This window comes from Sus scrofa, chromosome 6 (genome assembly GCF_054392235.1).
Source record: "Sus scrofa isolate SSC_HxYL_T2T_F1_AM1 chromosome 6, Sscrofa_HxYL_maternal_Yorkshire_Landrace_v2.0, whole genome shotgun sequence".
Lineage (NCBI taxonomy): Eukaryota > Metazoa > Chordata > Mammalia > Artiodactyla > Suidae > Sus > Sus scrofa.
In genome coordinates, this window is record NC_139388.1 from 138,890,940 (window position 1) to 138,917,203 (window position 26,264).

General features: G+C 35.1%; 1 protein-coding gene across 2 annotated transcripts in view; it reads left to right on the forward strand.

Annotated features, from left to right (window-relative positions):
* The first annotated feature begins 416 nt into the window (after nt 1-416).
* Nucleotides 417-26,264, forward strand: part of ADGRL4 (adhesion G protein-coupled receptor L4) — a 100,103-nt gene continuing 74,255 nt past the window's right edge. For both annotated transcript variants that reach the window (XM_005665360.4, XM_005665361.4), the window contains exons 1-2: nt 417-516; nt 1,973-2,122. In XM_005665360.4, coding sequence (XP_005665417.2) covers nt 495-516; nt 1,973-2,122 — 172 coding nt within the window. In that variant the 5' untranslated portion in view covers nt 417-494. The remainder of the gene's footprint in view (nt 517-1,972; nt 2,123-26,264) is intronic.

Below are 26,264 nucleotides of genomic sequence, written 5' to 3' on the forward strand. Positions count from 1 at the left end.
TCCAGCGAACTTCTGGCCCCGGAGTTCTTTAGGGCAATGTGCAACTGAATAAAACAAAAACAAAACATGTGTCCTGGAATTGCGGTTGCAGGAAAGGCCCTTGAGACCCAGGCAGCTCCGGAAGCTCTCTCAGGAGGAACACTCCCCAGGGCTCTGGAGCGCACTGGCTGGGAGGGTGATACCCTGGCTGCTGCGCCTGGGGAGGGGGCAGCCAGGGCTTGTGGCGCGCTTGGGGACGGCCGCCTAGAGGCCAGGGATGAGGTCAAGGGTGGCGTGGGGGCCGGGGCCGGACGTGGCCTGCGGACTCAGCGCTCCACACACGCACTCACACAAAAGAAGCCGGAAAGTGGCCGAAGGAAGCGGGCGCGTCACGGGGGCCGAGCCAGGAGCCTGGCGCACCCGCCCCGCCGCATCCCAGGTCCACGACCCGCTCGCCCCACCGCTCTTCCCGCGCCACCGCCACCGCCGCCACCGCCACCACCGCGGCGCCGCCAATGAGACTCCTCCCGCTCCTCGGTGAGTGCCCGCGCCCGGCCGCCCGGCTGCCCCGGGGGCCAGCACTTGCAGGGAAAGGGAGCTTTCTAAGGTGGAACTCACGTGCCAAGTGCATTGGCCAAGACTCCAGGGAGAACTGACCTAGTCCTACTCAGGATGTTTTTCTCCTTGCCTTTCAACTCTAGAGTTCAAAATTCAGGGCCCAGGGACTAAGTCACCTTTTTATTTCCGCTGACAAAGTTCCCAAAGTGCCCCAAATCTCCGACTTTGACCTTTCTTCTGATCTTCCCCGGAGAGAGATTTGGAAAATCCAAACCATTAACACTTGTGGGCAGTTTTCCGGCCTTTGAGGGGGACTGTCAACTCAGACTTTGCGTTCATTTAAAATACCATTTTAATGATACTGCGCAGAAAGCTAATAAATCACATCTTTGAAGCGGCATTAATTCTGGTTTAGATGGCATATACAGTCCCAGGTGAGGCTAAGACTGAGAATTGTCTGTTTAAGCATCTCTTGTTACCAGATAAAGATGATTTATCTCAGATAACGGTTTTCAGAATAATAACTGAGACGATTCATAGCTGTCCATCCCAAGCAGGCTTGGAGTGAGCAGGCCTAGGACAGCAATAAAAAAGGAATGTCCTATGCTTTTCCTTATCTTTTCCTAGCAGCCCACAAAATACCATTGCCAGTTTTGTTTTCAAGAACTCTGAAATAGAGGCTTGTTCTCTCTTACCTGTGCTGGGTGTTGTTGGTCGCGTTGTCTGGTGTTCCCTTTCTGGAAAATCAGTCTTTTTTGTTTTTGTTGTTTTTCTTTTTTAAAAAGTTTTTAATAAAATTATAGTTGATTTACAATATTGTGTCAATTTCTGCTGTACAGCAAAGTGACCCAGTCATACATATATGGAAGATCAGTCTTTGGACCAATATGTTAAGTTGATTTTTTTTTCCTCCTAATGGAAGAAAAAGAAAATAAACCTTCTTATGGAAAAGGCAGAATTTAAACAGATCCTTAGAACCCAGAAAAAAACAATCATTGCATTTGTCCTTCTGGATGGTATGATAAGTTACTTTTCATCTTAAAATAACACAGATTTGAACTTGAAAAGACCCAAATACTCAGTTTCACCTTGATTTCTTTCTGCTCAGAACCATTCCCAGTTACGGGAAACTGCTTTACAATCATGCAGTTCACATTAAAATCACCTTTCCTCAGGGTAAAGCGTCCAGTGATCTAGGAATACTGTTTTCTTTATAAGCCTAGGTTGTTTACTACTTTTAACTTGGTTGAGATTGACTTGATAAACAATGAGATTGAAGAGAAGTGTTAATTCTCTTACTAACTTGCTTTTGTCCTGTTACTCACCTAAATACACCCTTGGGAACTTCTCATAATGCATTGATCTAAATGGAAAGAAAGAAGTTTAACTGGACAATTGGGGGAACGTTTGTGTTTTTTTTCTCTATTTTCTTTAGTGGGGTTTTCCACTTTGCTGAATTGTTCCTACACTCAAAATTGTACCAAGAAACCTTGCGTCCCAAATGCAAGATGTGAAATACGGAATGGCGCTGAAGGCTGTTATTGCAACATTGGATTTTCGGGAAATGGGGTCTCAATTTGTGAAGGTAAAAATCTTTGTTACCTCTTTTGGAGCATATTATAAGATTTAATTTTGACGTGGTTGCTTTTGCTTATCCAGAAATTAAGTTGTCTTACTTTATACTGTTTGATTTCATGCTGTTGATAAAAAAGAAAAAAAGCATAATGAGCAATGTTTGACCTTCTCAGGTCAAAATTTATACTTGATTATACATTTTGATACTTCATATATCTTAGTTTTGCTAAAGACTGTCCTTGAACTTAAACTGAAAAACTAGGTTGCAGAGAGCAGAGTCAGTAGCTTCAGGAAAAAGAGAATTCATGACATCTAGGCTATACCCTTATGTATGCATTGCCCTCAGACACTTCCCTTAGTACTTGCCTATCTAAATTTGAGAATAGTATTAAGAATTCAACATTTTTTTTCTCCTGCATTCCCTGGATGTATACCCTGGGGAGAGAGAGAGAGGAGGAAAATTTTGAAATATATTCTCTTCGGAAGAAGTAAATTTCATTTATAAATTTTAGGCTACTGCCCAGAACAAGAACACCAGGAAAGTTCATTCTAGAGTACAATTTAGTCCCTTGCCTTGATGAACAGAACACCATCTGCTAATCAGTTTTGAGTGATTTCTTGTCTGTGGTCTCCATCACCGCCACACCTCTTCTTTCCTCAAGCCTCACCTCTCTTTCTTTATTCTCTCTTTGGTTTTTAGTAGAATCTAGTTTAAACTAGGTCAATAGAACAACATTATGTGTAAAAGAGAGAGAAAAATTTCCAAGTTATATAAATTAGTTTGAAAATATAATTAAATGGCAAGTTCAGATTAGAACTGTGTGGTATTACACTCCTAAATGTATTTAAGATAACATGGACTTTTTCTAATTAAGCCAGGATATTGTACATTGTTAATATTGCATGTGTTTTGCTTATAGCATAAACAAGTTGTGTCTCGTGATTCAATTTGATAGGCTCTTAAAAAAGATTAAATATGCAGCATGTAGTAAGACCAGACCTCATCATAATTAGTTTAATGTTTAAAAAACGTGGAGCAAAGCTACAGTTGCTTAATGGTGCATTAGATCAGGCATTTCTGCTTGTACATACAGCCAGGATTTGCAATTTATTATTTTACAAGCACTACAAAATTCTTTCTATAAATACTCTTAGATTTTTATTGTGTATTTCATTGAATGGCATTATGGTAAGTTGATAGTTGAGTGACCTTCAAAATATTACATCAAACATTTTAGTGTGCTTTTACACTAATCATTACAAATTATACCATAGTACTTCATAAACAGTGTTGCTTTTTTGTTATTTAGGTACTTTTCAGCTGTCATGATTACCATTATTATTAACATCAGTAATTTTTCACAGTTTGGACCTTCAGCAGCCAACCAGCTTATAATCATGTTTTTAATGATTTTTTTAAAAAAACACATCTTGCATTATCCAATGCAGTTGTTTTCCCTCCTGCTGTTAAGTCAATAGTCAGCTGAAGGGCAGAAAATATTTTCCGTTGAAAATAAAAATATTTCAAGACCTTTGCCCTGCAATTTCTTTTCACACAGAACACAATTCGTAGTGGGAATTTTTTTTCTTTTCTTTTCAAGTTCTTCTTAACTTAAAACTCCCTCTTATTTAAAGAATGGTACATAGTCACTTGTTTTAATATTCACTATCTGAGGTTTATAATGACCTCTTAAAACTGCTCAGACAGTGGTTTTCAGCTTTTTCACCTTTTTATTAGTTCACTGACAGATTTTTGATGTTTATTTATTTATTTTGCTTTTTAGGGCTGCACCCTCAGCAAATGGAGGTTCCCAGGCTAGGGGTCAAATTGGAGCTACAGCTGCCAGCCTATGCCACAGCCACAGCAATGCAGGATCCAAACTGCGTCTGCGACCTACACCACAGCTCATAGCAACACCAGATCCTGAGCAAAGCCAGGGGTCAAAACCTCATGGTTCCTAGTTGGATTGGTTTCCTCTGTGCCATGATGGCAACTCCTGACATTTTTTTTAAAATAGATATATTTAACATGATTTGGGAAATTAAAACATTGTATTTTCAACTGCTAAATAGTCTAGGTGTATTTTGGGTTTGCAGAATTGTGTTGGCTTTTTTCATCTCCAAAAGGATTCCCCAGATTTCCTTATCTTTCTCTAGGATTGGTAGTGGGTCACTAAGAAATCATTAGAAAGAGGTTTTATGCCAGAGGGTGCCTACTATTCGGGAAATGAAAGTTGTTGCTTTTGACATCATTACCATCATCTTCTTCATCTTCATAAACTTTGGCTCCCTCAAAGCCCTGTCAAATAAATGTTATGGTAATAACCCAACCTTCCTAAATACATTCCATCCCAAGAGCTAAGTTTGAACAAGTTATTTAGAATTTGGATTTTTTGGTCCCCCAGCAACAAGATTTAATAGTAGTGAATTTATTTCACTTAACTGTCCTTTTAGTGAACAAGTATTTCGTGAGCATGTTCACCATCATCACTGCCATTATCACCGTCATCATCGGGAGAGTTAATATCTACTGTTCATTACATCCAAGATATCAGTTAGCATAACACCTTCATCCGTTGTTTTTCTCATTTTTTCTATAAGGAAATAAAGTCATAAGCAGGTTAAGTGAAAAACTCATGTGGCACAACAAAGAAGCAGTGGAGCCAGGATTTGAGCCCAATTCTGTCTAATTCCAGTGCCTGTGTTGCAACTCACTCATCTTCACCATAAGGCCTCTGCTTAACAGATTCTGCCATGCTCTTGTGTTAAAATAATACATAAGAAGTGGCCTTGATTTCTAGTATATGTGAGGATAGTTACAGAACTATATTAATGACTTGATACAATGATATAAAAGGTATTAAAAGAGGAATATTTGAGATGTACAATCAATTGCAAGAAAGCTTTCCAAGTGGAGGTGACATTCAAGCTTAGAATTGAAGAATAAATAGGATTTCTCAAGACTGACAAAGTGACAAAGCCAGGCAGAAGAAATCAGCAGTAACAAAGACCTAGAAGTTGAACACGTGTACTTTTCAAGGAGCTTCAAGTATTTCATGCTGGATATGTATCAGAGAGTGTATTAGTGGAGAGGTCAGTGGAAATTAAGTTAAGATGTCAAGGGTATGGACTTTATTTTGTTAACCAAAAAGAGCCAGTGGCAGGTATTGAGGAGCTCAGGTACATGAAAGATTGTGTGTATTAGAAAGATGATCCTATTAGGTAGAGTAAGAATGGATTAGCAAGGGTCAATCCACAAAAGGGTGTATACCCAGCCTATAAAAACAATAGCACCTTTTATTTGTACAGTTAATTATAGTTTATGTTGCCTTGACCCTATATATCTTCAATTTTTATATCAAGCATTTGAAATAAAAACAACAGATGCTGTCTTTTACCTACGAACACCATTATGACTGGTTTTAACTGTCTTCTGTTGAGCTCTATGCTATAGCCTTTTCCATATTAGAGAAACAGGACTCTGACAGCTTAAATGAATCTCCCAGTGTCCCAAGGCTAAAGTGGTAAAGCTAGGACTGGAACGCTGGGATCCCAGCCTTCTCTAGAGTACCAAAAGTGTCAGCATGTTATCAGTCCTCTGACATAATTAGTGTACAGGCTTTTAAACCAAATTGGTAGAATGGTGTCCTTTTAATAGTATTAATTTATCTACTATCACTTCTTTGAGGTATGAATGGGAAATAACACACTTATCCTTACACAGATCTGTAAGCATAATTTTCAGATAGGAGATGGAAAAGTTTGTATAGAAATCTGGGGTTCATTTAAAGGCTTTTGAAATTATTGATTATATTTAACCATAAGATTAGGTTATTTTCGTTCTTTAAACATATATTACTCTTGCTATTCTTGTGGTTACTTTCTGGTGCACAATAATGACAAATATAGGAAGTGAAACATCTCTCCTCTCCCAGGTAATTTAACAAAGTTGGAATAAACTGAACTGTGAGAAGCGAGAAGCAGGAACCAGGGGAAGGATACCGTGCATGGCTGAGTGTGAGGATGGGTGGCTGTGAGGAAATAGTCTCTCTACTGTCATGTCAACTCATTAAGTGGGGCTGGAGTCTTGCAAGTTTCATGGAATCAGAGTGGGCAGAAGAAAAACAATTGCCCTAGGTGAAGCCTGGGAAGGGTCAGGAAGGATGTAATTGACTCCTTGTATGCATGTAAAAAATCTTTTCATAGCTCAGGACATGCCTATTATGAACAACATCACAAGCACTTTGTAGAAAATGATGAAGTCTTGGTGCCTGACTCAGGGAGACATGTTGTATGATTAAAAAGCAGTCTTTCATTATTATCTAATAACCATATATATGCTTGAGAAAAAACAACTGGAAGATTGTCATAATGAACTGCTCTCTAGCAGTAGGAGATGGGTAAAGGTAGAGAGACCAATATCACAATAGCTACCAAAGAGTCAGGAAGAAGAAATAGTCTAGAGATTCAGCATGTGGGAGAAATGTTCATTAAAATTGTCTCCTAGCATAAATCTACCCAGGCTAGATTACAAGTGAATAGGCTCGAATAGAAGTGGTGAGATGTGATTGCTTCCATAACAGTTTTTCCTTTAGTAATAAAGAGGATGCTCATCCAGATGGGCATCCCAATAGTCATCAGAACAGATGAAGAACATACAAAATGTGTATATGTCATGTATACACACATCAGTTAACGCAATTATATCTACTGCCAAAACAGTGTCCTACAATAATAACACCACTTGTAAATATTTAATAAAGTGATAATAATAAAGTCTGTACTAAAAATGTAAACAGAAAAATAACCGTTCTTCTTTGCATCACATCTCCATGATTTTTCATCTTTAATAATGATATATATAGTCACAGCTATATTTTATATACCTATATACCTTTTGACTTTTATGAAGTATAAGTAATCATCTTATGTATGTAAATGATTTTTGAAAATAAACATGCCAGGTAGTTCCCATCATGGCTTAATGGTTAATGAACCTGACTAGTGTCCATGAGGACTCGGGTTCAATGCCTGGCCTTGTTCAGTGGGTGAAGGATCTGGCGTTGCCATGAGCTGTGGTATAAATTGCAGACTCGGCCCAGATTCCCATGTTGCTGCGGCTGTGCTCTGATTTGATCTCTAGCTTGGGAACCTCCATATGCCGCAGGTGGGGCCCTAAAAATACAAAAAAAAAAAAAAAAAAGCCAGAATTACATAAACCAGTAGTCATCAGCTATTTCTCACTCAAGTATCATTGTAAGGTATTTCAATTATGAAAATGATGCTGCCAGTACTCAAAATTTTATTAAAACTCTTTTCTAATTTATATATATATAATTAAATAAATGTAAATAAGCTAATTAAATATATATATATCTATATCTTATCCTCAGTAACTGTGAAATTTTGAGAGTGGATTTAATTTTCAGAAACAGCTAAGACAAACTCCTGGCCAAATTTGATGGATAAAGTAGAAGATTAATTGCCAGAATGGTTTTAAGAAAATTGTGTGTGGTTATAAAGTAATATGAGGTGAAATATTTTGTATGAGTAGTGTGGAACAAAGACAATTTTTAAAGTTTTGAAATGTTTTGACATTTCATTTAATAGTGAGATTGCTAGAATAAATGTACTACCTTTCAAGTTGTTAATTCTCATTTGGATGCTTATGTTCTGTTATTTGTTTAAAGATATATATATATTATTTTCATTCATTCAACCCATAAATATTATCTGTTCGTCATGAATCCAATTCTAAAGGACTTTGCTAATATCTCTAGCTCTAAAAATAACAAAGATAAATCTAATACATTGTTGATCTAGATTCTAACTGTATACCAGCTTATTTAGAAATATATTCATTATGTAGTTACTAATGCAAATATTTTATAACATAAATGTTATGATGTAGGACAAAAGAGTCATAGAATGTATTAGTGCATTTTGAAGAACACCACAAGCATTTTCTTATATGATAAAACATCATAATTCCCTTTTAAAATTCCCTTTTAAATTTACTTATTTTAACAATTAGAATATTCATTTTGTCCCTGTCATTTTTGAGATCTATTATAGTTTTGAAAATTTAGAAAATGGTACCCTTAATTATTTAGCATACAAACATATTTTTGTTACCAAAAATGGTAGTCCATAGCTCAGTTTTGACATGTTCTGGCAAATTAAATAATCTGTTTTCCTAAATTAGTCTATTTATTGAGACAGTTCAGAACAAAAACAAGAAAGTTAAAGTTTACAGATTATCTTTAAATTGTACCCATATATAACTTTGGTGAAGTTACATCCCCAAAAGATAGAGTGGATCAAAACTGCCTGGATCAGGTCCCTCTAGAGAAGCAATTTTTCATAGCAGCTTCTAAATCTTGTCCTTTTTGTCTTAAGGCTGCAAATGGATGTCTTTGGAATATTTGTTTTCATTTCTGATCAGGAATCATCAGCTCTCTTGGTAGTTCATCTTCAACTTTTCTTGTCTTTTTTTATTTATTACATGTTGTGGTATTGGAACTTCAGAGTAGAGAATTGAGTAGCAGCCAGGGCCAGCATTTTCTTTAATTTTTCCCTTTCTCTCCTCTTCTCTGTCTTTCTGTCTCACTCTCTCTCTTTCACTCTTCCACTCTTATTCCAGTTCTTGGGAGGAGGTGCCTTCTAGTTTTTAAGGAATACTTAAGGAATATTTAAAGATTTGGAAGTATATGTCTCTGTAACATTGTATCCACACCTCCCTTCGTATGTAGTATGTTGCTAAAAATTCTCAAAGAAGCAAATGTTTTTCGTAAAACAAATGTATTTTTACATACTCCAGAGGAATTTCTTTGTTTAATGAATTCTGATAAGTATGAAGTCTAATGTACTTCTAGATAGCTGTGTATCAAAATGTGTTTAAAGTGAGGTGCTTATTTCCCTGGGACTTCTTGTACTGAAAGGAAAATGTAACCTATTTAAGAAATGATAGTCTAAATTAACCCAAGGCTTACACTCCAGGATGCATAACTTCTGTGAACTTCATCCAAATAAATAAATTACCTTTGCCAATTTCAAGAATTCTTTTCCTTGTACTAGAAATATGACCTCTTTTGCCTGTTGACAAGAAGGGTTACACAATAGAACAAACCCAGCCACAATAATTAGGTAGAATTTCCTCAAAAATATCCTCTCTATAAGATTACAAATTATTTTAACATGTAAAATGCGAAAAATAAAAGAATAAACCATTATAAAAACTTTCTTTAAGCTAATATTTTATTTTTAAAATGAAAAGGAAAAACAGACTTGTGTCATTTGAGTTTTGCTAATCAGCTCCACAGGTTTTTTTTATTTTTATTTTTTCTGTCATAGTTGATTTACAATGTTCTGTTAATTTCTGCTGTACAGCAAAGTGACCCAGTCACACACACACACACACACACACACACACACATACACACACACACACACATATATACATTCTTTTTCACACATTATCCTCCATCATGTACCATCACAAGTGACTAGATATAGTTCCCTGTGGTATATAACAGGATCTCATTTCTTATCCACTCCAGATGCAACAGTTTGCATCTACTAACCCAAAACTCCCAGTCCATCCCACTCCCTCCAGCTCCATGGTTTTAAAACTAAAAGCTTCTCTCATCCGACTTGACTCTGCCATTTTTGCAGACTAAGTTTCAGGAATCTTTTTTCAAAGTCATCCTGTTTCACGTTTATCTCACAAGGAAAATTAATGAGATGCAAATTAAGAACTATCCTGAGATCTTAAAGAAAGGTTTAACATGAATACATGATTTTGGATTTGCCCAAGTAATCTATAATGAAACATGAAAATGTTTCTTCATGTAGAAGTCTCATTTGGTTTTAATTACTCTTAATGAGTATTATCTAGATGGATTCATTGCATATTTAGAATCAGAAGAGTATATCAGGTAACTAATGGCAGAGAATTAAACTGAAATAGTAAAAGTAAACACAGAACTTCCAAGTTCTAATTTCAACAATCAAAAAGACTTATTCAAAATTCTGTGTTAAATCAATCTTAGATTAAGACTTATCATCTGATTTGACATTGTTAGAGTGCTGATGTTTTTCCAACTGAAGATGGTCATTTTCTGTTTTCACTTCAGGCTAAAGTGTTAATTAATCATACGTTATATCATAATTCATCATATACACATACACACACATATATACACATGCATATATATATGTGTGTGTACTAATATGCCATATAATATATGCTACTGCTGATAAAGCATCAAAAACAATAAAAATTATCTCATTTTTTTAGAATTAGTTTTCATTTTGTATATAAAGTGAACATGGCACTTCTACCATCCTATATTTTCTGTTTAATCATTTTTTTTTTTTTTTTTTTTTTTTTTTTTTTGTCTTTTGTTGTTGTTGTTGCTATTTCTTGGGCCGCTTCCGCGGCATATGGAGGTTCCCAGGCTAGGGGTTGAATCGGAGCTGTAGCCCCCGGCCTTTGCCACAGCCACAGCAACACAGGATCTGAGCTGCATCTGTGAACTACACCACAGCTTACAGCAATGCTGGATCCTTAACCCACTGAGCAAGGCCAGGGATCGAACCTGCAACCTCATGGTTCCTAGTCGGATTCATTAACCACTGAACCAGAAAAAAAGCAACAGAAGATAAAAAGGTATGACAATAAGCTGATAAAAGTATCAGTAATACAAGCCAATTCTTAAAAATAACCAGAAAATTGAGACTAAAGTGTCTATTTCTAAGTTTTTATCTCCTACAAAAATGATTACACATAGAAATCCAGAAATTTAAATTAAATATAAATTGCACTGTAAACATGTAATTTTTATACTTTTTCATCTTCTGTTGCTTCTTAAGAATATATTGTCTTAAAGAAGAACAAAGGACTGTGGGGATAGCTCCTTTAACATCGCAAAGTGACTTGCTGAGTCTCAATTTCAAATCATGGGAACAGAGTGAGAGAAAGTCCTTTTCAAAAGGACATTTGAGTGATTATTACCATCAAGAGAGTGAATAGATGCCAAGCAAACAAAAAAACCTGTCTATGACCATTACAAGAAGAGTGGGCCCCCATTTTTACATTCATCTTTTTTATATAAGCCCTATTTCATTTAATCCATTTTCTGAGACTAATTCTAGGCTAAGAAAAGGGGGTTCCTATGTGGATCAGCACTCAGATTTGCTTGAATTCTTTTTTTTTTTTTTTTTTTTGGCTTTTTAAAGCCACACTTGGGGCATATGGAAGTTCCCAGATTAAGAGTTAAATCAGAGCAACAACTGCCGGCTACAGCCATGGCCATAGCAATGGGGGATCTAAGCCATGTCTGTGATCTACACCACAGCTCACATGACGCCGGATCACTGACCCACTGAGCAAGGCCAGGGATCAAACTTGCATCCTCATGGATACTAGTCAGATTCATTTCCACTGCACCATCATGGGAACTCCCTGCTTGAATTCTATACATTGTAGAAGATTCATATATGAAGACTACCTTAGGTATAATCCTATCCCAAGTATTTTGCTGTAAATACAGACTATCTATTATAACCAGATGGCAAATGTGCAGGAATGATCAGTTTGCTTAATAAACTTCACATTGGTTTTCTCCAGACTGTCTTTGATTTTCTACCTCATTTTAAGTGATCAACTATGCAAGACTGAATTTCCATTGACTTAACTACTGCTCTTGTGAAATTTTCATGAATTAGGAAGCAATATGTCCTAAAGCAAGGAAGGTCATTTGCAATATTGGCACTAATGCCTTCTGATGGCTTCCTATTTTTGAAGCCCGCTGGCCCTGATTTTCAGTCCCAGAAGTCACATTGACTGTGGTATTTTCTTCTGCATTTTACATATCAAATTGCTGTTTTCACAGAAATCCTAGGGAATGTGGAATTCTTGGCATTAGAAAAATAATACCTCTAATCATATTAGTAATTTTTTATTTAATTACAAAAAAGAATTTTAGTCTAAATGTTATTGAAAATATCTGTCTCACATTTATCACTCTTTCCAATGAGTTTGTCTTTTTAAATACAACATTACATGAAGCTGTATTTATTCTTCAATTGCTTGTTTAAGGTGAAGTTTTATCTTTTTTGCATGAATATGTACAAAGTGAAGGACTTTTATTAAAGCAAATTTTATTTTTTTATGTTCTATATTTGATTAAAATAGAATAAATTATCATATGAACAAATTCAGAAAAATAGAATATTCTATGTTCTACGGTATAATATAAAATATTTATTTATAATTTATATGTGTAATATATATAATTCACATATAATATAATTTATAATATAAATATTTAATATGCTTTTTTGTGTCCTCTATTTTACCAATCATCAAAATGATCTCGAGAATCTGAATTTATAAGAGATTTGTACAACTTGTTAGTCAGCTGTATGGGATAATACTATTGTGTAGTCAATATTATACAGCATTGGTATAAATGTGTCAAACATTTTGAATGTTAAAAAATGTAGAAAAAATTACATGTGTATGGCATGAAAATTGCAATTTTATGAGTATTAAAACATTAAGGCAGTATTATTGAAATACTTCAGTTCCTTCATAACTATTCTGGTCCATTGCCATTGAGAAAAAAGTTACCAGCACTTAAATTTACCATAGTCTTGTGTGTAGTTTTGAGCAGGGTGATAATAAAGATATTAGGAGAAAAAAAAAATTCTGTCTAAAGAAATTAGAATATAGAGAAAGGAACTCCAGCACCTGAATGTAATAGATGATGATATTTTATATTCAACTCAAGGAGTTTTCATTAAAAATGTGATTATCTTGAGTGTGATTGGTCAGACAAGCTCAATTCCTGCGAAGTCCCCTTACGTGGAATTTACTGCATGGTAATACTGTTTTCCATATCACCATCATTCTTCTCAGAATTTTATGTTCAGATAATTTATATTACCAAGAAATGTGGATTAGTATACAGTCTCATAGATTCGTTTTATAATCGTTTGTATGTTCCCAAATAAATTGCTGGAAGATAGAATGCCAGAACTGTTCAAACCTTGTACTTATTTTAAGAAGGAAATTAACACTTTGGTCCTTTATTTGCCATGGAAAAAGATAGTGATATTCTCTAGGAAGATTAGAATCTGACCAAACATTATAGGTTAAATATAGCATACAGAGCTTTGTGCCATTTGTAAAAATGCTATCAGGAAGACAACCCAATGACTGAGTTTCTGTACTATATTTTTTTAGGGACACAGATTTAATTTAGAGATTATGGTTTGAAAATAAAATTTACAGTATGAGTGTTTTTGGCTGATAAGAAATTGATTTTGTAAAAAAAAAAAGAAAAGAAAAGAAATTGATTTTGTGACCTTGCTACACATTAATTGAAATATCTGCAGTGTGTCTTCGGGAGGATTAAGGAACCCTATATACTTGGGACCATATCGTTCCTTCCTGTTGAACTGGCGAGTTAATCACTTTGTTCCCATTATAGAGATAAACACTACTTTTCATTACTGTGGGGTCTAAATAATCTCCCTCTATGACATAACAAGTAGATTTTATAGAACTGACATAATATTTACTTGTTTTGCTATACTGAAGGTAGAACCCTTTAAGAGTGATGTTACTTATAGATTAAGGTGGTATTTTATATTTTATAATATTTTAAAGGCTATATTTATAAAATCAAAAATAAGAAAGTGCGCACATGAGCCCACTTAGAAAATTATTTTTATTTAAATTTTAGAACATAGTTTTAAAGAGTTACAATAGAATAAAGGTAATTATTAGTGCTCTCCATACCTTAAATGTTAACTTATTTAACAGATATAAATTTAGGTTGTGTTTACAGAGGAAAAAATTAATTGTAAAGGAGTTAAATTGTTAAATTAAATAAAATCTTCCTTAAGAACACCAAACTATATTTTTTTCATTGATATTCTTTGAGTCGACTAAACAGATCAGTTATCTATACAATAATTATTCAACCAATTGGACTTCTCAACTTTATCTCTTTTTTGGGGGGGATATAATCTCAGAACTAAAATTTGGGTCATGTTTGTTTAGTGATATTATGCTGTTGGCTCTCTGCTGATCAAGAACATATCCTGAGTCTTAAAGAATTTATTATTCAAAATATAATTGAAGTCATGTTTAACATGTAGCACTCAAAGTGGAAAGGAATATGCTGGGTTTTATTTTTTTTGCATTTTTGATAATTAAAGTTGACATGTGCAGACAACTAAATCAATTTGATGAGGTTGAACAGAAGTTGAGGTGGTTCTAACACTTGTTTGATAGTTCTGCATTTGTGGAAAATTTTTGATATTTGGAAGTAAGAGAATTCTATATCCTTTGTGTCAGAAAGGTTCTTATGCCGGGTTTCCTGGTGCCATATGGAGGATAAGTTCTGAAGATAATTTCTGGACCTTTATAAACACAGAAACCTATTGAGAATACTAAAAAAAGTACAACAAATCTCTGTTGTATATGCAATGCAGGAAGGCAAGCAGATGCTTGATTATAGCGTTATGTTTGTTCAACGAATGTGATGTTCACTGCAGCAATTTCATAATGGAATGCCATGTGGAGAAGAATTTTTTTTAATGTGTTTTGGACTTTGAATTTCGGTGTATTAGTAGACAGATATTTCAGAAATTTTTCAATAGTGGCATTAATTGTTGTTTTGTAGTCAACAATCTCTTTATACTTATCCTTTAAAAAAAATCAGAGGATTAAATTAAGAGTAAAGAAGTATGAAGTTAATCTGAATTTAAGCAAAGTTTTAGATTATAGCTCATAATACACTGTCATTATTGTGTTGAGAAAAGAAAACTTAAGTCTTATCAGTTATTGGTGACACAGTTTTAAAGAAAGATTTCCACATTTCATAAATTGTGATCCTAGGACTTACAACTCATAATGCCTTAATATTTGCAGAACAATTTCTTTATTAATGAAATGAAAGTGTCCTGATAATGGTAACTAAAACTGACTAACACAAGAGTTCTTGTTGTGGCTCAGTGAGTTAAGACTAGTATCCATGAGGATGCGGGTTCAATCCTTGGCCTCACTCAGTGGGTTAGTAAGGATCTGGATTTGCTGTGAGCTGTGGTGTAGGTCGCACATGCGGCTCAGATCTCACATTGCTGTGGCTGTGGTGAAGGTCTGCAGCTGCAGCTCCAATTGGACCCCTAGCCTGGGAGCTTCTATATACCGCAATGCGCCCCCCGCCAAAAAAAGATAATCTCACACACACACACACACACACACACACAAAATCTGAATGACACACTCAGAAGTATGATACACTTAGAGAACAGAATTTAAAATAAAATGTTGGGAGTTCCTGTCAGAGCTCAGCAGTTAGCAAACCCGACTAGCATCCATGAGGATGCAGGTTCAATCCCTGGCCTCGCTCAGTGGGTTAAGGATCCAGCGTTGTTGTAAGCTGTGGTGTAGGTTGCAGACAGGACCCTGATCCTGCGTTGCTGTGGCTGTGGCGTAGGCTGGCTGCTGCAATTCCGATTGGGCCCCTGGCCTGGGAACCTCCATATGGTGTGAGTGTGGCCCTAAAAGACAAATTAATTGATTAATTAATTAAAATAAAATGTTGACCTGTGATGATTATTCAAAACTAGAATACAAAGTAAAACAATAAGTATAGGAGAGAATAGCTATTGTTTCTTTTAAAGTAGATTTCAGCAAATGAAACATTACAGTGGAGACCCACTTTGAAAGTCTGTGCCTCAACTTTTTAAATTCAGACACTTTTGATGATTTCAACCAAGATTGATCAAAAGTAGAATTGCAGCTTATTTGGGGAAGCAGGGCTGTGGAAGAACCAGAGCCTGTGAGAATGCCATTCCTGGGATCAAATCCTCATTCTGTCATTTACTAGCTGTCGTATTTGGGCCACTTTCTGTGGTATATAAATAGTCTTATCACCTTCAAGGTATTTTTTGAGGTTTAAAGAAGATAGTACAAATGTAGCACTTAGTTATAATAATGGCCACATAGAAAGAACTCAGTAAGTGAACTATTATTAACATAACCTGTTATTCACTCTCTGCCAAGTTGTTTTTGATAGGTTCATTCCTTTTCTACTTTCTCAAACCTTGCAGGAAATCAGATAAAGATCATCTAAGCAACTAGGTTATAATAACAAGGTGCTCTTCTGCTTTTCCTAAATTCCACAAGAATAGCACATATGAGTGCTTAACCATACACCTAGAATAAAGGTAGATTACGCCCTCCTTATTAATAGTTTGTTAATCTTTAACTTACATTTTAGTCTTGCTGTGGCTTCAGGAAAAAGAATCATTTACTTACTAGTAAGCTTCCTTTAAAGAGTGATTTTCATTAAATTTCCTTTCTACTAATCGCCTGATCAGTCAGCATAGTAGAAGACTGAGTTTAAAGTAGAAGATAGTTAAGAAGAATATTAGGGAGTTCCCTAATGGCCTAGTGGGTTAATGATCTGGTGTTGTCCCTGCTGTTGCTTGGGGCACTGCTGTGACATGGTTTGATCCCTGATCTGGGGGCTTCTGCATACACACACACACACACACACACACACACACACACACACATATGCTAATAAATTATTTTTAAAAATGTTTAGCATTGAAGACATGGTACCTAATGGAGGATATAAAATGCAGTAGGAAACAGACTTGAAAACTGTAAGTTCTCACAAAATAGTTTATTCCACTTATTATATTTATCATAATAGATTAATAATATGTTAATATTGCTTGAAACTATGAAAACTTGAACAAATCTATATATTATGAAAAGCTTAATATTTTTGTTGGCTTAACAAGTCTCCCATTGATATTAGCTATTTAAAATATGTGAATGAATGGAGTTTCCTAGTGACCTAGTGATTAAGGATCCAGGTGTGGTTATTGATGTGGTTTGGATTACTGTAGCATGGGTTTGATCCCTGGCCCAGGACCTTCTGCATGCTGTGAGTGTGGCAAAAAACTATATGAATGAAGATTAATAAACAGATAAATACAAGTTTAGATAGATATAAATATTTCTCTACATGAGGTTTAATTATTATGCAATTTTGAAAGACTTGCAGAATACTATAGCATAAAGTTAATTAGAATAGATAAATACATATATACACATACATATGTCTATGTGTATGTAAATAATAAGATAGATATAAAATGAGATCCATATATAAGAAGATTCATTTGCCATCTAATAAGATCATTCTGAGAAAAATAAAAAGGAAATAATTTTGCAGAGTGGAAGGATTAAATATTTAGCAGAACTTTGTTTCAAAGAGGGGAATTTCAATATAATCTCTAGGTAGAATCTTAAACTCTGAGTGAAATCACGGATCCACAGAATAACCTCAAGGGACATGTGTTCATTGACAGGATCTGGGTGAGAGGAGTGATTGGAATGACTCCATCATGATTCTTTTCTTCTCTGCCTGTTGAAGCATTCATCAACGTAATATCTCATTCTGAATAAGGATGGATTTGAGTGGAAATATGTCAGACATCTTTATTCAATTCGGCAACATTTCTGAGTTATAGTTTATCTCATGTCAACTCAAGATGATCAAATATTTACTCATTGCATTCGATTACTCCATACTCTCTTGGAAACCTTTCCAATAAATGAAAAGTAAGCTAACTACAGATTCAATTGATTGAGAATGAAAAGTCATTCTTTGGAAACTAAATCTCAACTAAATATTTTTTAAAAGTCAAAACAAACTTCTTAGCATTTGGCCAGTGATGAAAATCTCTATCAGGCTCTCCCAAGTGTAAACTTCTGTTTTTTTGAACTTGTCATTTGAAAATTATTACCGAGGAACTGATGATCAATTTAACTTTTAAAAAATGTCCTGTAGGAGTTCCCGTTGTGGCGCAGTGGTTAACGAATCCGACTAGGAACCATGAGGTTGGGGGTTTGATCCCTGGCCTCGATCCCTGGCCTTGCTCCGTGGGTTAAGCATCCAGTGTTGCCGTGAGCTGTGGTGTAGGTTGCAGACGCGGCTGGGATCCCACGTTGCCATGGCCCTGGTGTAGGCCAGAGGCTACAGCTCCGATTCGACCCCTAGCCTGGAACCTCCATATGCTGCGGGAGCAGCTCAAGAAAAGACAAAAAAAAAATGTCCTATAATAAAGTTTTTAAACCCTCAGTATAATAAACCAATGGGATCTAATCAAACTTACAACCTTTTGCACAGCAAAGGATACCATAAAAAAAAAAAAGACAAACTATGGAATGGGAGAAAATAGTTGCAAATGATGCAACCGAAAAGGGCTTAATCTCCAAAATATACAAACAACTCATACAACTCAACATTTCTGAGTTATGGTTTAACTTATGTCAACAATACTATGGCATAAAGTTAACTAGAATAGAGAAATACATATATACACATATGTATATATATTTAAGAGCGATCATAAAGTGAAGATAAAGAGGAACCAAGCTCAAATATTTAATTAGAAGAGAAAGGAAAACTGACATAGGATTTAACAATGTGGCCTTAAAGGTAGAGAGAACGTGTGTTATCATTAAAGTTAAGGGAATGGTTATTTCAAGAACGATGATGAGTTCACAGTTTCAAATGCTACTGAAAGGCCCAATGAAAATGAGAAACACTCAATAATTCTTTTAATATGGAGATCAGTGGTGGCATTAGCAAGAATTACTTTGGTAAAGTTTTGGTAACTGAATCCAATCTAGAATAGGTTAAGTCAGGCATGAGATGTAAAGAAATTATTTTTAAATAGTATGGGGCAATGAAACTAAGTGAAAAAGCCAGTACAGAAATTAGCCAAATATAAAGACTGTTAAAAAGAACTGAGTAGAAAGAAAAGAGTAGAAAGAAGATGAGAGGAAAGGCTAGAAGAAGAAAGAGAAGGTTCCTGAATACAAAAATGGATAGGGTCTTGAGCACAGGAAAAGTGAGGCTAAGTGAGGGTTTAGAACAGAAGATTCTGGCTTACGTGATGGCACAGGTACTGGTTTGGAATCTAGAGCATCTTCACATGCTTTTTTGAATTCATGAGTGGTGGGGGACAGAAGAGGGAACAAATGTGGTTTGTCTGGGAAAATGACAGGAATCTTGAAATACTGAAAAAGAAAAGATAGCAACAAAGAAATTAACCACGTAAAATAACAAAGCAGTATTATTTGCCAGTGCTGAGGGCAAAACGCTGAATCATCTTTCTGCTTTCTGTCTTCTCCCATAGATAACCGTCATGATTTCTGTCTTCATCAATTCCAGCCGCCATAACAAAAACCATAGACTGGGTGACTTTAAAATCAAACATTTATGTCAGACAGTTCTGGAAGCTGGGTAGTTCAAGATCAGTGAGCCAGCAGAATAGATGTCTGGAGAGAACACTCTTCTTGGTTTAGAAATGGCCATTTTGTCTTGGTACCCTCCCATAGTGGTAGTCCTTTCACCCCCTTAGAAGGGCACTAATCCCATTCATGAACGCTCCACCCTCATGATTTAATTACCTCCCCAAAGCCCCACATCCAAATAACATCACATTGAGATTGGGACTTCAGCATATGAATTTGGGGGGCCAGGGGCCATAAATATTCAATCCTTAGCAGTACCCCTTATCAACATTGACTGAACATTGCCTTGGAATTTCCTCAGAACAGTGCACTGATCAATAACTACCAGAAAAGTAGAATTGACGTGGGAATCCATCACATTCTAACTAATGATGGTGATTTTTTTTGACCCTGCATTCACGCTATAAATTATAATTTTTCAGACTACACATCCAAAATATGTACATTTATCATTTATAAATTATACTTAACCACCTCTACATTATGATGAGTAACTACTGAAAGGTAAAAGGGAAACAATATAAATCAATGAAGAAATGTCAACATTTTTTCCTTTATATCAATGGATTGTTTTTCATGTGCTTTGGGGTGCATTTCCTCCACTGTAATTTGGAAACAGCTGATACTTATGAGATCCTATTTAACAAGTATATCATGGTAGCCTGTTTTGTATATACTGTGTAGATGTCTTAAATCATGCATAGAAATTGTAATTATTGTGCTTTCTATTAGATATTGATTTTTATATTGAGATTTAAAACTACTCTTAAGTAATGTTCTTGGTAGTGAAAAAAAATCCATCTGAGACCGAAAATTTACTATTAAAAATAGCACTGACAGCGCCTTCCAAAATATCCCTTTTAAATGAAACCATCATGCCATGATTTAATCTATTTTTGTTCTATGACACATGTATTGAGATTAAAGTGCCTTCAAAGCATCTTATTGCTACAGAACACCTCCCTTATGGTCAAATACATTTTTAGATTTTCTATCCAATCTCTTTTGCAAAATACATTCTTTCTGTTTTTGATAATCTTTTGAGGCGTTAACTTAAATTGTTTACAGTCATTCTGAATAGGACACCAGCTGCTTTTAGTTATGATAAATCAACAACTTGGAAAATATTTGAATTTGAGTAGAAACCTAGTTTGCATTTGGATTTCAATTGTATTTTATTAGTTGCAAAATATTATTCCATACACATCTTTTGAGAGTTTAATTAAGAGTAGAAAAACAATGACTACTGCCTTTAAAAAAATTGATATCTTAATTGCAGATTTTGTTGCCAGAAAGGCAGTTAGTCATGGTTTTGTTATATGAACACTTAAATATGAATCGTATTTTTCACATATTGCTTAAGCTTTGCCACTCATGTCTTCTGCCATCTAAGAGTAGGTTATTATGTGTATTTTTTGTTTTTCATCTTCCGTTAGATGGGATATGAGAGATTATCTGATGGCTATCAACCTCTCAAATTACCATTAGAGAAAGCATACTGTTAGTTGTGCAAAACAACTAAAAAATCAAAATTAAGACATTGCTGTTAAATTTATCAAATAAGGAACAAACTCCAATTTTTTGTTAATAAATATTATTTTTGTTTTATGAAAGTTACATGTATAAATTCATTATAAAAATTCCAAGCCATTTAAAAAATGCAAAAGAGAAAGCAAAGCATCTCTAAAATCTGTAACCCCACAAGCCAGCTTTTATGTACTTAATCTACACTATTCTGGAGCTCTTTCTATAGACACCTATAAAAAGACTTTACAAAAAAGTAAAATGATTGATAGGTGATACATAGAAGAAAGAAAGAAAGATAGATAGATAGATAGATAGATAGATAGATAGATAGATAGATAGATAGATGAACAATTAGGACAGTTGAATAATTGTTTTACTAAAAGATGTCCACTCTCATTTTACTAGATTTAGCACAAGAAAAAGAATATACTGTTAGAATGGAAAGTATGTAATATACCATATAATGAAAGATGCTGACTTTCATTTTACTAGAGGTTAACAGAAGAAAGATAAACTGAAAGAATTTCTGATTATGAATTTCTATTTTTAACTAGAAGAGAATAATTTTTAAAGTAACTGTGTAAATATAAGAAAAAATATAAATAGAATATAAATATCTCAGAGTGCTGAGATAATTTTTAACCACATATTTTGATTTCAAATAGTGCTGGTTTGCCTGCTGCTATAAAAGATGAATTGATTATTGTAGTGATACTTCTCCCTTCCCTTTTTACTTGGTTTTTGTTGTTTATCCTATTTTCACTTTATCAAGCCTTATGCTATTGCTATTGTGGTCTACCACGATTCCCACAGAGGCTTGGTCTTGCTTTTATGTTTAAAAGCTTTTAGTGCGTCCCTTGAGTAATTTTCACTATCGATGCTCCATTTCTGGGATTCAAAACTATCTTCTCTAATTAGCTGAATTTCATCATGAATAAATACAAATATTTTAAGAAGGGTTTCTGACCACCGTGTCTTCTACTTTTCTCTATATTCAAAAACATCCAGTAACTCCTTTTATATGAAACTCTTATATGGACATACTCTCTTCAAGCCAAACTGTCTTTTCACTAGAACTTTATAAACCATTTTCTGTATCTTCTAGCCCTGACTACCATCATGCCAAAGATTCAGGCTAGCCTGACTTTTATCTCTTATAGATGATGTGTCTTTTCTGTCTAAATGGATACATAACATTTATTCAGAATTTGTGCTAGAAGACATGTTCCTTTTCTGTGTATTTTCCTTTAGTAATATCCTTAATTTTTTAGCTTGCATAATTAACTAAAGGAGACAAAGTTAATCATTATCTCTACATATATTTTAAAATACAATGACTTAAATATTTCAACATATCACCTATTCTTATCTAAATTTTTATTATAGTCCTGTATTTTAGTTTGGACATTTTTTGTCCCTCAATTTAGGCATTACTATTTTGAAATAATAGTGGTCATAATCATGGAAATAATAAGAGCTGTAACTTGCTGACTTTGTGCCTGGAACTGTTCTAGGACCTTAGCTTGTATTAATTCATTCAGTGCTTGCTATATGTTACCATGGATCACTCAACTAACTAATGACTGGGTGGGATTCAAAACATAGGCAGGCCAGCTGCAGGAATGCGCTGAACACACAGTTCTGTAGTCTCTTTGAGTGTATTCTACACAATAACATTGTCTTAGATTTACCTTGTTATTTATCTGTTTGTTTCTCACTATTCTATCATGTTTACCATTCCTTCTTCCTGGGTTCAATATTCTTTGCCCCGAGTTTCACTATTGGTGGCAAATTTTACACTGCAGGTTTATTTGAAGATGTCTATATATATATATATATATATATATATGTAATATATATTTTATATATATATATATAATATTGTTGTTTTTCTTTCATTTAATGTAATATTCCAAGTTAACAGCTAATTTTATCTAGGACATTTGAGGGAATGTCTATATATATATTTTATATATATATAATATTGTTGTTGTTCTTTCATTTAATGTAATATGCCGAGTTAACAGCTAATTTTATCTAGGACGTTTGAAGGCATATGGTCTGTTATTTTCTAGTTGTCACTGTTTAAAAGGTCTGTTGTCATTTATCTTTGAAGGTCATCTACCTTTTCTTTATAGATGTATATATGCATCAACTCAGGCTGTCACAACGAAATACCATACACTGGGTGGTGTAGACATTTATTTTCTCTCAGTTGTGGAGGCTGAAAGTCCCATTCAAGGTGCCAGCATGGTCAGGTTTTGGTAAGAGTTTTGTCTCTGGCTTGCTAACAGTCACCTCCCCGTTTTGTCCTCATACTCATACAGTAGAAAGAGAAAGGGGGAGGAGGAGGGAGAAGACAAGAGGGGGGAGAGAGAGAAATCTCTCTGATGTCTCTTCTTATAAAGGTCTGATCCCATTGGACCAGGTTCCCACTGACATGACCTCATCTAACCCTAATTCCCTCCCCAAACCCCATCTCCAAATATCATCACATTAGGGTCAGGGCCTCAACATATGAATTTGGGGGGGGACACAAACATTCAGTTTATTAGTTAATAAGCACTTTATTAGAGCATATGTTTACATAATCATCTCTGGTGTTTCACAGTGATGTGTCCAGATTTAGACTTCTTTTCTTTCACCTGGCTTGGAATTGTATTTCCTGCGTTTGAACATTGTTGTCTTTATTTTGTAACATCGTTTGTACTAACTCTTAAAATAAAATAATGACTCGTGCTCATTTAATCTCATTGGAATTCCAGTTGAACACTCCCTTTCTACCCTTTATCTCTCAAACTTTTTTCATTAGCCATCTCTTTGTTTTACCTAACAAAGAGATGCTTCATGCTGGCTAATTTCATCAGCTCTAGCTGCACATCAACATTGTTTTACTGCTATAGCTAATCTATTTTGTAACAAGCCACAATATTACCTTCAACTATTATTTTTTATTCTAGACCTTCTACTCGATCATTTTAAACTCTCCTGAGTCATTAAGAGAAATATTTTTATTGTTGACATATTTTAAATTTCATCACTTATGGCTGTAATGTTTTAAACATTTCTTTTCTTTTCTTTTTTCTTTTTGTCTTTCTGTCTTTTCTAGTGCCCCTCTCATGGCATGTGGAGGTTCCCTGGCTAGGGGTCTGATTGGAGCTGTAGCCACCGGCCTACGCCAGAGCCACAGCAATGCGGGATCCTTAACCCACTGAGCGAGGCTGGGATCGAACCCGCAATCTCATGTTTCCTAGTCGGATTCGTGAACCCCTGAGCCATGACAGGAACTCCTAAACAGTTACCTTCTATGCTGTATCTGATAATTCCATTTGTAAAAGGTCCTAAATTTCTTACTTATTGTTTCTGCTGATGATCAAAAATGGTATGTGTGTGTTCGGTTTTAGTCATAGAATTTATCTTAGCCAGTCTTTATGTGTTGGGGTCCTGTGCCAAGGATATTTCTGTGCAGGTAGCATATTCATTTGCTTCTTCTTACAGCTACCATGGCCCCCCATCACTACCATCTCGGAGTCACTTTCTATTGATTTGTCGGCTTGGGGTTCCTGCAACTACAGGCATGTAGTTATGGATTCTGAAATTCCTCTTCCCCCTGCCCCATCTGTTGCCTAGGCCAAGATGGATAATTTTTGTGTCACCTCTTTTTCCTGGCGAAGACCTCTGTAAAGTCCATCCTACCACTGAGTGTGCAGTCCTTTGATGGTCCTGACTTTAAACAATGGTTTTAGTCCTGGCTTCACCTTGCACAAGTTCAGTCCTTTCCTCTTCTTCCAGAGAAGCCTTGGAAAATCATCACCTCTAAAAGTCTTAGTTTTACCTTCTAGTTTCTAGCTTTCTCTTCCTTTTTGTCTCTGAGGATTTACCTTTGAGAGTACCTGTGTTTTATTTGTCCTATTTTAGCTATTATTTCTACTATCTTGTTGTAGAAAGATGTTAAGATACCCTAGTCTTTATATACTAGACTAAAAATTCAAAATTCTTTGTAAGTCATTTTATGATTATGAAGTAAGCTAGCCTGAGGGGAAAAGCATCAATACTGTGGATGATAGAGCAGAAAAGAGGAAATAACCTTGATGACATGGTCGCGATGCTAAATTAATCACCCCTGTAGTCATTCTACCTCTGGAGTTTTTCTTTTGTGAGATAATTGATTGCCTTACGGTTTAAGTGACTTCAAAATAGGTTTTCTATTACTTATAGTCAAAGCACCTTACATGAGCTATGATCAGTTTGTTTGCTTTGATTTCTCAGCCTGTGTGACCTTTGCCTTGATTGTAGGGCTGTATTGGTGTGAGCTGTTGGCTTACCTTTCACTGAAGAAAGGTAAAACAAGGATTCTCTGGCTCTGACAAAAATGGCATACATATTTTGGAATGGTACTTGAAAATATGGGAAATAGAAGTGAGGTTCTCCAGGTAAACAGTGCTCAAGCTTGAGTTTAGAATTGCAAAAGAAATCAGAAAAATAGGCAGAAAGTAATATTTAATTAAATATATGAACGTGAAAAGTATATAAAGCTCAAAGAAGAAAATTATACCATCATTTTCTTAGACAATCTTGAACTCAAGAGAAAGCAAAATAGACAGGTGAGGTGGAGTGTAAAGAAAACTGAAAATAGAAATAAAAGGTGAACGTCAGCAATGAATTATATATATAGAGCACAAGAAGTGAAAATAGTGGAAACTTCTGTAATTACATTAAGGATATTAAGGGACATAAAAGAATATTTATGTAAATATTTAAATAATTCAATTTTAATTAACTTGTTTTACATGAATTAGTATTTAAACATAGTTCATAACACAAGAAAGAGACATTTTAATAATTTTAGCAGGCACTTTTATAAAATCATTTCAGAGCCTTTTTGAAAATTAACATTACATTATATGACACATGTTTACAAAGAGAGTGGAGAGCGAAGATCACCAATATTATAAATACTACTACTACAGATAATATTTACTGAGTATCTACTCAATTAAATAACTTTTTCTTTTTTTTCTTTTTAGGGCTGCACTCATGGCACATGGAAGTTCCCAGGTTAGGGGTCTAATCGGAGCTGCAGCTGCTGGTCCAGGCCACAGCCACAGCAACACGGGATCTGAGCTGCATCTGTGACCTACACCACAGCTCATAGCAACGCTGGATCCTTAATCCACCAAGGAGGGCCGGGAATCAAACCTGCATCTTCATGGACACTAGTTTGGTTCATTACCTCTGAGCCACAGTGGGAACTCCCTCAATTCAA